Source organism: Ichthyophthirius multifiliis (assembly GCF_000220395.1).
Source record: "Ichthyophthirius multifiliis unplaced genomic scaffold scaff_1120509249830, whole genome shotgun sequence".
NCBI lineage: Eukaryota > Ciliophora > Oligohymenophorea > Hymenostomatida > Ichthyophthirius > Ichthyophthirius multifiliis.
In genome coordinates this window covers 7,523-19,151 of record NW_004087262.1, presented here as the reverse complement: position 1 = coordinate 19,151, position 11,629 = coordinate 7,523, and the positions used below count along the sequence as shown (strand labels likewise).

Sequence of the window (11,629 nt, the reverse complement as noted above, 5' to 3'; positions counted from 1 at the left end):
TTTTTTACTTTTTGTTTTAAAACTAATTCACTTTAATTCATTAATTCTGATGTTAATTTATTAATATTTTCATTTATTTACTCTATTCTATCTGTTTATATTAGTTATAGTTTTTCTTTTTCTGATTCTATACATTTTAATTCTAGTTTTAATTATTCAGAAATTTCAAAATAATTTTTTTATTGCTTTTTCATTTATTTTTTTAATATTTTTCTTCTATTTCTTTTAATTAATTTAAATATTTATCAATTTCAGGTTATTTTTTTATATTTTCTTTTTATTCTTAAATTTATATTTTTTAACAATATTTTAAGCGTGAATCTAAATCTAAAATTCTCTCCTATAAAACTATTGGATTTGATATATTTTTTAATTCACCCATTATTTTTTAGTATTCTTTTTATTACTTGATAAATATATATATATATATTTTTATATATATTATATTTTCATATATAAATAATTATATTTTTATATATACATAATTATATTTTTATTTTATATATATAATACTTCATATTAATTTTCTAGATTTTTAACAAATTCATATTCGCTTATAACTCCATCATTGTTTGAATCAATTATTTTTATCATTTCTTTTATTTCTTCATCAGTTAATTCTAATTAAAGTTTTTCTATTTTTTATATATTTTTTTATTTTAATTTTTATAAGATTCTTTACAAATATTATCAGTTATTTCATTTATACTTAATATACCATCTCCATTGAAATCTAATAATTAAAAAACCTTTTTAGTAAAATTATAATGTAAATATTAAATATTTATGTAAATAGTACATCAACTAATTGTAAACCTTATAAAGTTATTTTGTTTACAATAAGCTCTACAACAGTAGGTTCTGTAATTATATTTTTCTCTTAATCATTTAACTTTTCTTAAATATATAAATATAAATTTTAAAAATTTATAAATATAAATAAACAAACCTTAATATGAAGATTCCTCTTAATCAACGATTGTATCAATATTATATTAATTTGGTTTTTAATTTCTTACTTCAGGTACAAGACCAAAGGAAGTGAATTTATTATTTCCTAAATCAACTACATTATCTTTAATTTTTAATTATTAAATTTATTACAAACATAATTCTTTATTTTATTTTAGCTTTTAAAGAGTTTATTTAATTTTTAAATTTTCTTAGTTTAAATATTTTAATTAAACTTTTAATGTTTTTATTTACTAAGCGTCTTATTCATTTCTTTCTTTTAAATTTTCCTCATATTATAAGTTTTTTTCCTTTTATTTTTTACTTTTTTCTTATAATATTTTATCAATATTATTTAAAGCTTTATTTTCTTTTTATAAATTATTTTATCCTTCTTATATAAAATTTTAAGCATGTTTTTATAATTATTTTTCAATCTCTAATTATCCTTAAAATCTGATTAAATAAATAAAATATATAAATATATATATATATTTATATATATAATTTTATATATAATACATATATATATATACATTACTTCTTTTGTTCTCTTTATTTTTATTCTAAAATGAATTAATTTTCTCTAGATATTTCTTCTTTTTCTTTTTCTATTTTAGATACTTCATTTGTTGTTTTTTGGTTTTTTCCTATTCTATAATCCCAATTTTTTCTGTTTTTTCATATTTCTGGTTAAATTTATCATTTAATTTATTTTTTTTATATTTATTCTTTATTTTTCTATATCTTCTTATAATATTTTTTATTTTTTTTTAATGTCTTCGTTTTTTTATTCTTCTTCTTTTTCTTGTTTTTCTAAAATATTTTTCCAATTAGATTCTTCTTTTTCGAATTTGAGATTTTATTTTATTTATTTTTATTGTATTTTTTCCATAGCTTCCCTCAGATAATATTACTCTTCTTTATCTTATAATTCCTTTTATTTTTTCTCGTGATTTTCTAGTATTAATTGTACTTTTTAATCCTATGTATCGTAATTTTGTTTCCTTTTTTGCTTTTATTCTATTAAAATTTTCCTTTTTCTTTCTTTTTCTTTTAATTCTAAATCTTCTTGGTTTTCCTAAATAGCCTAATCTCCTTTTTCTAAATTTTCGGAATCAAAAATCTCTCCTTTAAGTTCATTTTTAATAATGTTTTTTTTTAAAGGAATTTTTGGTTAATTTTATTTTTTTTCTTTTTAAATATTTTTTTTTTATTCATCATTTTTATGAAATATTTTCAAATTTACATTGGGTAGTTTTGGTTATTTATTTTATAGTCTTTATTAAATTTTTTGATTTTCTTTTCTTTTTTTTAATTCAATTTATTAATGTTATGTTATATTTGTTTTTTTTAATTTTCATTTATAGTATATAGCTTATTATCTTCTTCTTCTACTTCTTTTTTTAAAGAAAAACTACTTATTTAAGAATTTGAGTTTATTTCGAATTTTTCTTAAGAATATTATTTTTCAGAGTTTTAAGATTATATATTATCTGTAGGATAGTTTTTAGGTATTTTCTCGAGTTTTTTTTTAAGTTCTTTTATACTTTTGTCACTTTCTTCTTTTATGTCTTATTCGTATTCTTCATCGTAATATTTATCTAAACTTTCTTCTATTTAGGAAGACATTTTTATAAATATTTTATTAATTATATATAATTTTATGTTTTTTTTATTTTTTAAATATTTTTATTTTAATTTTTTTTTTTTTAAAAAAAATATAATTTATTATTTTTATTTTTATTTTTTTTTAAAAAAAAATATATAAAACTTAGTTATTTTTTTTCTTTTTTTTAAAAAAATATATATAATAATAGTCTATATTTAACATAAAATAAAGTATTTATTTTCAAAAATATTTAGATTTAGTTTTCTTATATAATAGTTTATGTGATTTTTTAATATTTTATTATTGATTATCATTATCTTTAATATAATTATCAAATAAACTATTTATTTCCATTAATAATTAATTTCTATTTTAATTAGTCTTTTGGAGATTTTTTTATTATCCATGGGAAAATGTCTTAATAAATTTTTATTAAGTTTGATTACAGTTAACAAATGTATTTATTTTAACAAAATTGTAATTATTTTTTTAAATTGACTTAGTATAAAATTATTTTAATTTACTTTTCATAACACAAATTTTTAAAAATTTATATATCTTAATTGCAGATAATTTTTAAATATAATATTTTCTAAATTAGTTTCTTTATAAAACCATTCGAATAAAACTCTAAATATATATAAAAATATATATAAATATGTATATATATAAATATATATATATATATATTTATATAGCTATAATTAATTTTTAATTACTTATATTTTTATTAAAAGTTTTAATCTTCTATATCTTTTTAACATTCTTTTTGATTTTTTAATTTTAAGAATTCCTTATATAATAATAGCAGACCAATTTCTTAATTTAGTTATTTATTTTATTTTTTCGAAATATTCATTAATTTTTTTATAATTATATATTTTTTTAACAATTTTTGGTAAATTTATTTTCTTAGCTATTTATATAGCCATAACAATCATTTTTTTTTAAATGTAATTGTTATTAATAAATACTATTAAATGAGTTATTTTTAATTTGTAGTATTTTTTAATAGCTGAAAATCTTCTGAAATTTTTTTAAATTAAAATTGCTTTTTATTTTTTATTTTTAATAGTTTCAAAATATTAAAAGTAATTTTTTTTTAATTTTTTTATAGAATTATTATTTTGATATTTTATTAAAAAAGTCTTTTTTAAAAAAATTTCTAAATAAAAATTAGACTTTAGTATTATTTTTTAAAATAATAAGGTATTTTTGGCTTATCCTCATTCTTAAAAATTTTTAGATCCGAATTATTTTTGATAAAAAGTAATTTTTTTTAAGATTTTTTTTCATTTTCCATAAAAGGAAGGCCTTTATAATTTTTTTACAATTTTTTATTTTTTTCAAAAAAAGTAATTTTTTCATACAAATTTTCATCCTGAAAAAACATTAAATTTTTAAGCAATTTTTTATTTTTATTTTTTTAAAAAAACGTATTTTTTGTATTTTTTTCCTTAAAAATTTCCTTAATATTTTTCTCATCTTTTCTTCCTTTAAAAATTTAACCTTTTTTTCGCCAAAAAACAACGCAAAAATTTCTAAACTACAATTGTTTTTTCCCAAAATACATAACTTCTCTCAATTAACATTTCCTTTTAAATATCTAACTTTTATCCCTAAACACCCAAGCAATTATCATTTTCCGAATACACTAATTCCCAATAATACTCTTCTTTATCCTAAAATCCCTCTATATTTCCCAATTCAGATCCTCCTAGTACTATTTAGAACATTTTCTAGGCCATATTATCAACCATTTAAGTTAAAAAAGGAGTTCTTTCTGTACAAGCAGGACTCAAATTAACTTCTAGAAGCCATGGTTGTAGATATTAGTCAATAAGAATATCAAAACCATACAATTCGAAGGAATTTTTTCTCTAAACAATGTTTTTACTACTCTATTTGACCACTTGGATAACTAAATTAACAATTTAAGGCCTTAAAAATTCCTAAAAATCAACTTTTTTTTCCTCAAGTAGTATTTTTTGAAATACATCAGCTTACAAAACACTATTTTAGTCTTTTTTTGAATTCTAAAGAAGCTTAAAAATTGCAAAATTAGTTAAATGTCCTTATAAATTTTTGAGATTTTCTAATTGATATTTTCTAGAGCAAATTCTTAAATAAAAACTTGAAAAAAAATAAATTTTTAGAGGTTTAAAACTAGTGACTAATACCCATTATCTGATGTCGAATTTCTTTCCGTTCAAAAAAAGATTGTTATTAAAAATAAGGGGTTTTTCGATATATTTTTAGGCAATTCTGGCTTAAAGTTTTAAACCAGTATTTATTATTTCTTCCATATTATTTAATAAGAAAATACCTTAACCTCTTGAATTTCCAGAAGGCTTTATTATCCATATATTTTTATAGCCTGAAGATTTTAATAGGGGGTCTCTTTTTTTAAAAAAGTCCAACTTTTTATAGATTTTGTATATTAGTTTTTCAGAAGGAGTCTACCAGTATTCTTTTGTGAATAAAATTTAATGTTTTTATTACTCGAAATTTTAAGTTTCATAAGGCAAAGGGATTTTTAGATATTCGAGGATTTAAAATTGAAGATTAGGTGGGATTTATATATTTTAAAGTCGATTTTTGGGTAATATTTAAAGGATTTCATATAAAATAGTTGTATTTACAAGAAAATTAGGATTATATTATGTTTCTAGGTCAAAAATAGTGTTTTTTTTAAGTTTTTGTTTTAAGAATGATTATTTTAATGTATTTTTTTATATTTTCGACTTAAGTTAGTGTATTAATTATGGGTTTTTAGATTTGAAGTACTAAACGTGATTTTTTAGTAAAATTATCAAGTTTTGGAAATTAAAAGCCTAAATAAACTCCTGTCTTTCATTTTCATTACCTAAATCAAAGCATTATGGGTAGAAGTATCTGTTTTCTATATTTTCAGTATTATTATTATATTTTAAATTATAGGTAAGACGACCTTTATGCGTTAGTTCAGTATTATTTTTAAAATGGTTAAAAAATTGACTTTCTTGGAGAAATTTATAGTCGTCAGGTGTGTCAATATAGGTCCATTTTATATCGAAATCAAGGGATGGTTTATATTGGTTTTCTTTATAACCAAGGTTTATCAGGGCGCGTTTTATATAGTCGTCTTGGGAGTTAAAGGAGAATGTTTTTTATTTTTAAAGCTTTATTTTGAAAATTGTTCGTTGTTTCTTTTTTGAGATTTCGTTGGCTGTTTTCGGTTCTGGAATTTGTTTTTAAGTTAGCTTCTGTTCGGTTTTTTAGGATTTCGGGGATTATTATTATTATAGGTTATTAAATTATAATAGTTATTGTTATTACTATGTTGTATTTAGTTATTGTTATTATTATATTGTATTTAGTTATTGTTATTATTATGTTGTATTTAGTTATTGTTATTACTATATCGTATTTAGTTATTGTTACTATTATATTGTATTTAGTTATTGCTATTAATATATTATATTATGTTATTGTTAATATTATAATTGATTTGTTCGCAAATTTACTTTTTTTGATAAATTTTTTAGACCTTCCGCAAATGAAAATGGCTAATTATTTAGGATTATGTCTGCCTAGAAATATATTTCTTCACTTTTGTAATTTTTTTCTATTGATTTATGTAAATTTTCTTAATTATTTTATTCGTTTTGTTCATCTTTTTATATATTTTATGGGCTTTTCTACAATATTTCTTAGTTCTATTATAAGTTTTGTTAATTGTTTTATATATTTTCTTGTAAATTTTATTGGTTTTATATATTCTCTTGATTTATAAAAAGATTTTCTAAGTTATTATGAGTTTTTTGTTAAAGTTTCTTAGTATTTAATGATTTAGGAGGCTATATTTGAAATTTTGTATATGTTATATTATTAGTTTATATTTACTGAGTATTTTATTTATTTGTTTCGATAAAAAAATTATTGTTTTTGGCTGAATTAATTATTCTGATAGGCTTAGATGCTTTTGATAGTTTAATAATTTCAATTTAATCTTATAATTAATGATTTTTTTCTAATTTTAATTAAGATTAATCTTAGTCATCATTATTAGAAAATAAAGATAAATTTACTGTCTATGTATTATTTAATTAGTTATTTTTTTATTAATTTAAAGGAGATTTTTATATAAAGTATTAATATTATTCTTATTCAATATATTATTATTGTTAAAAATAATCCATTATTATTTATTATTTTTCTTATGTTTATTTAAGTTTTTAATATTGAAACAAAAATACAAAAAAATAAAAAATTAAAAATTATTTAGATATTTAAATATATATATATATATATATATATATATATATATATATATATTTTAAATATATTTTTTTTTTAAAATAAATAATTTTTTTTTAAAAGTTTATTAATCAAAATATATTAAATAATAAAATATATAATAATTTTTATTTATTAGAAACTAAATATAATTTTTATATTAAAAAAACATACATTAAATTAATCATTATTTAAAATAAAAAATAATGACAGTTCATCCAGTTTTTAATTTAAAATAATAAAATGATATAGTATAAGAAAATAGTTTATTGTTTATGAAACCTTAATTTAGTAAAAGAATTATTTATAATGTTTCGAAATAAACAAATTAAGAAAAAATATAAGAAACTGAATTGTAATATAAATATATTATAAATAAATATATATTTTATAAATAAATAAAAGTTGTTTTTATTAATGTGATAAAAAAAAAAAACTATCAGACGAATAATTTTAAAATTGCATTAGTATATAATATTATATATATATATTTATGAATAAAAATTATTAATCACTTATTATTATATTTTATATTATTATATAAATATTTATAAATATATATTATATTTGTTTATATATTATTATTTATCTACATATATATATATATATATATATTTTTATTATATATTTTTATGTATATTTATCACATTTATTTATCTCTATTCTATTATATTTTTTTATTTTATAAAAAGCTATATGCTTAAATAAATAAAAAGAAATTCATTAATATATGCTTGATAGTGATTCTTTTAAATAATTATTTTTTATTAATAAATGAATATTGATACAATTCTTCATTTTTTTTATTTAAAAATTTAATAAATTGATATATCTTTTGTTGTAAATTTCATTGAAATATATATTATATATATAATAAATTTATTTTTATAATTTTTTCATTTAAAATATATATTACACTTAATAAATAATGTATATGATATAAAAAATACTCCTATTATAATTAATAAATATGGAATTAATTAATTTGAGCATCTACTTTTTAGAAAGTTTAATTAATAATCTATTCCATTATTTAAATAAGCCATTTTTCTACTTTTTATAACAAATAAACATGGATAAATAATCATTATAAAGCTCCCAAAAATCCCACTTGTATAATCTAAGACTAATTAAATATTATTTGTTAAAAGAGCAAAAGCTAAGACCGGTGAACTAATAAAAACAGTTATAAAATATGATTAATATTTGCTTATATTGAACTACATATTAATATTATATTTAATTATTTAAATGAGATTATTTCTAAGGACTATTATTTAGATTGGAAAAGAAGAAACATTCAAAAAAGCATAAAAACTACTCATATAAAATACTATAGGTTGTCTATATTAAAAGAAATTACTATAATAATGAAAATTGTGTATTTTTTCACAAATATCATTATTATGATTTTGTAAATATTATATATTTATACATTCACCAAAAGCCAAAAACGAGGAAAAACAGAGAGTTATAAAAATACAAATTCCTGAAAAAATAGTATAAAAAATCAATGTAGATATATTATTTTAATTTTAAGCTTTAGAAACAACCAAAGGTAGGAATTAATGCATAAACATACCGTATTACATATTATTAAAAAAACTACCGAAATTCTCAAAATCAGCTAACTTCATATTATAAGTAATTTTAGGATTTTTTTAGAAAAAATATATCAAGAAAGAACCTATAATTAAAGCTAAAATGGTAATTATACGGATTATTACGATTATTATTTATAATTTATGTGTATTTTAGACATTTTTAAAGGAAAATAGTAAGGATGTGAAGAAAAATATACAAATCCAAGTATTACTATTATCTAATAAAGGAATAAAATAGAATGTATTAGATAAAATGGAACCTATAGTAATAGATTTAGTGGTTAGACTACCTATTATATTACATATTAATGTAATTGAAATAAATATGTTTGCTGTTTTTCCGAATATAAGTAAACCTAGAGTCGAATATTCATAAAAATGTTAAATTTTGTAGATATTTTCTTCGTCAATTTATGTAAAATTAATATCATCTTCATTTTTATTTTATTGAATTTTTAATATTTGTTCATCTTATTTTAGTTAATTTGTGTCTTTATTAAAAGATGAAATTTTAATAGATTATTCTTCTTTTTTTTGACATTTGAGTTTTTCGATTGCGTTTATTAAAGACATAGACTCAATTATATATTCGGAAGATATTAGGCTTATAAAAGCTATTAAAAAAATAAAAAAAAGACCTAAAAAAATACCGGCACTTTAGAATAATGGAGGTACAAATATAGGACCAGAACCGAGTAGTATATTTACTAAAATAAAATATATATGAAATATTTGTTTCATATATATATGTTTATTTTTTATTTGTTAAATATATATATATATATATATAATAAATTAATATCTTATAATATTTTTTTTTTTTTTTCCTTTATTTTTTAATATTAATTATATATATATATATAAATATGAACTAAGCTTAAAATAACTATTTATAGACATTAATAAAGATACTAAAAAACCACAAAAAAAAGACTCTATTAGCAGTTTTATTTATAATTATGTACAGTTTATGGAAAAACAAGCATAAATTACCTTATGAAAAGATATTTTTGAAAATCTAATAGAAAGTAATGGAGAGATTATAAAAAAACAGCCAACATGAGTAGTTTTTAAGATAAAATTAATAAAATTTATACAAATATTTGAGTATATTCGATATTAGTGAATTTAAATAGAGTCAAGAAACTCCTTTTTTAATGAATTTTTAAATATAGGAAATGATAAATTAATTAAGGACATAAAAAAGCCTTTTAAATGACGAAAAATTAAAAATATGGCAATAATTGATAAATTAGACTGTTTAGTTTATTTTTTTCAGTTTAATAATTTAAAGGTAGACTGTACTTTTAAATTAAATTAAATAAACTCTAAAGGGAAAATATGAAAGTGATTTTATTCAATTAATTGAAGATGAAAATAAGCACAAATTCCTTTCTTAAATTTTAGATGAATTTTCATAAGAAATATTACTGTTTTCATGTAAGAATACACTCGAATTTTTATAGGAAAATGTAAAACATTAGCTTACGCCGTCCAGTTAGGTATTTTTTAAAGATATCGAGGAATAGCTTTTTGAAGTATTGGAAAAAAATATACTAGTTTAGACTAGTTTTCAGAAAAAAATTAAATCTCCGAATTGTTTAACGTCTTTTTTTAATAAAGATGTTGAGAATATATTCGTTACTTCGCAAGATCCGTTTTATGAGAAGCCGAATTTATATTAGAGAGTAAAAAATAGACTAAATGGGCTTTTGGTGGGGAACTTTCGCAATCTATATCCTGAAAAATGTGATATTTAGATCAGTTTAAGGAAGTTTTAGGTCGTGAATTTAATTTTTAACACTAATGAATCTGAGAGTATATAAGAAATGAACTAAATAAAAATAATAAATAAGGTTTTTACAAATAATAGTAATATAGAAAAGGATAAAATCGAAAAAAAGGAAATTTGTATAGAAAAAGTGAGTCTGAATTAAAAAAATATAAATAATGATTTATAAAAATAATAAAAGGCAAAAACATTATGTGAGTTAATTTTATAAGAATTCCGGGATATTCTAGACTCAGATAGTGTACATGTGATTTTTTATTATTCGGCAATTTTAGACTTAAGAAAATTAGTAAATAGGCTTATGATTTTACTCTAGAAATAGAATTAATTAGATTAAAAAAAGCCTTTTTGTATCTATGTGAGTATTATTTATAAATTAATACTAGAAGAGTTTATTAAAAGGGAAAGTGATTAAAATAATTAGATATTCTTTTAAAATAGAATCAAATAAAGCCTAGCAATGGTCAAGAAAAATAATAATGAAGATGTTAAAGGAATAGATTATTTAATTAATTTAAATATAATTAAGGAATTTGAATAAAAATAAATTGTAGATTAAGCTATTAATGAGTTTATTTAAAAAATATATTTTGAAAGGGAAAAAGATACTATTAAAATTTAGTAAGATTATAATAATTTAAAATAAAATTAAGACGGAGATTAATAAGATATTGGAAAGATTATTAGTATGCTAACAGGAGATAATAATATTAATTAAGATGCATTGATAAACATATTATAAAGTTTATGAGTTTATGCTAATTTTTTTTATATATTATATATTATATATTATATATTATATATTATATATATATATATTATATATATATATATATATATATTTAAATATTAAATTTTTATTTATTAAAACTTTCTTTTTTATTTTTTTTTTTATTATAGTTTCATTTATTAATTTTTTTATATTATATTTTTGTTAAGTATTATATAATATAATTTTTTTTATTAAATAATATTTTATTACATATTTTTATTAAATAATTTTTTTATATTATTATTTTGTAAATATAATATATAAATTTTTCAATTTATTTTTTATGATAAATATAAAATCTACATGTATTTATGAAATTTTTTTTTTATAATAATAATTTTATTTTCTTAATATTTTTAATTATGGCACTTAAAAATATTATAATTTATAATATATTTTTTTATATATAAAGTATTAAATATAAAATAATTAATTTATATTTTTTTTATTTTTTTGTAATTATTTGAATTTTAATTATTATAATAATTTTAAATATATATATATATATATATATATATATAAATATAAATTGATTTATCTCTATATATATTAAAGAATTTATTTATTTTTATTCGAAATAAATATTATTTTGGCAAAATATTTTATATAAGAAATATAAA

At 17.1% G+C, this 11,629-nt stretch overlaps 2 protein-coding genes across 2 annotated transcripts, besides 20 other annotated features; both read right to left on the bottom strand. All coding sequences in view use genetic code 6, as the record gives it.

The window, feature by feature from the left end:
* Nucleotides 1–186: 186 nt before the first annotated feature.
* Nucleotides 187–230: a microsatellite.
* On the bottom strand, nt 191–2,877 carry IMG5_036510 (hypothetical protein; the record flags this gene model as incomplete). Its single annotated transcript, XM_004038989.1, has 7 exons — nt 191–406; nt 514–635; nt 683–749; nt 800–897; nt 950–1,407; nt 1,869–2,253; nt 2,502–2,877. 7 exons carry the CDS (start codon nt 2,875–2,877, stop codon nt 191–193), a joined length of 1,722 nt encoding a protein of 573 aa, XP_004039037.1.
* Nucleotides 416–509: a microsatellite.
* Nucleotides 438–527: a microsatellite.
* Nucleotides 441–497: a microsatellite.
* Nucleotides 1,425–1,486: a microsatellite.
* A 134-nt stretch (nt 2,878–3,011) lies between the features above and the next one.
* Nucleotides 3,012–3,051: a microsatellite.
* Nucleotides 3,052–3,197: 146 nt separating this feature from the next.
* Nucleotides 3,198–3,260: a microsatellite.
* Nucleotides 3,261–5,865: 2,605 nt separating this feature from the next.
* Nucleotides 5,866–6,047: a microsatellite.
* Nucleotides 6,048–6,838: 791 nt separating this feature from the next.
* Nucleotides 6,839–6,880: a microsatellite.
* A 325-nt stretch (nt 6,881–7,205) lies between these two features.
* Nucleotides 7,206–7,242: a microsatellite.
* A 128-nt stretch (nt 7,243–7,370) lies between these two features.
* Nucleotides 7,371–7,469: a microsatellite.
* Nucleotides 7,373–7,475: a microsatellite.
* Nucleotides 7,440–7,522: a microsatellite.
* A 215-nt stretch (nt 7,523–7,737) lies between these two features.
* Nucleotides 7,738–9,018, bottom strand: IMG5_036500 (transmembrane amino acid transporter protein, putative; the record flags this gene model as incomplete). The annotated part of the gene is made up of 1 exon (XM_004038988.1): nt 7,738–9,018. One exon carries the CDS (start codon nt 9,016–9,018, stop codon nt 7,738–7,740), a length of 1,281 nt encoding a protein of 426 aa, XP_004039036.1.
* Nucleotides 9,019–11,005: 1,987 nt separating this feature from the next.
* Nucleotides 11,006–11,080: a microsatellite.
* Nucleotides 11,007–11,079: a microsatellite.
* A 4-nt stretch (nt 11,081–11,084) lies between the features above and the next one.
* Nucleotides 11,085–11,157: a microsatellite.
* Nucleotides 11,158–11,187: 30 nt separating this feature from the next.
* Nucleotides 11,188–11,249: a microsatellite.
* Nucleotides 11,194–11,242: a microsatellite.
* Nucleotides 11,196–11,240: a microsatellite.
* A 252-nt stretch (nt 11,250–11,501) lies between the features above and the next one.
* Nucleotides 11,502–11,536: a microsatellite.
* Nucleotides 11,537–11,629: the final 93 nt, after the last annotated feature.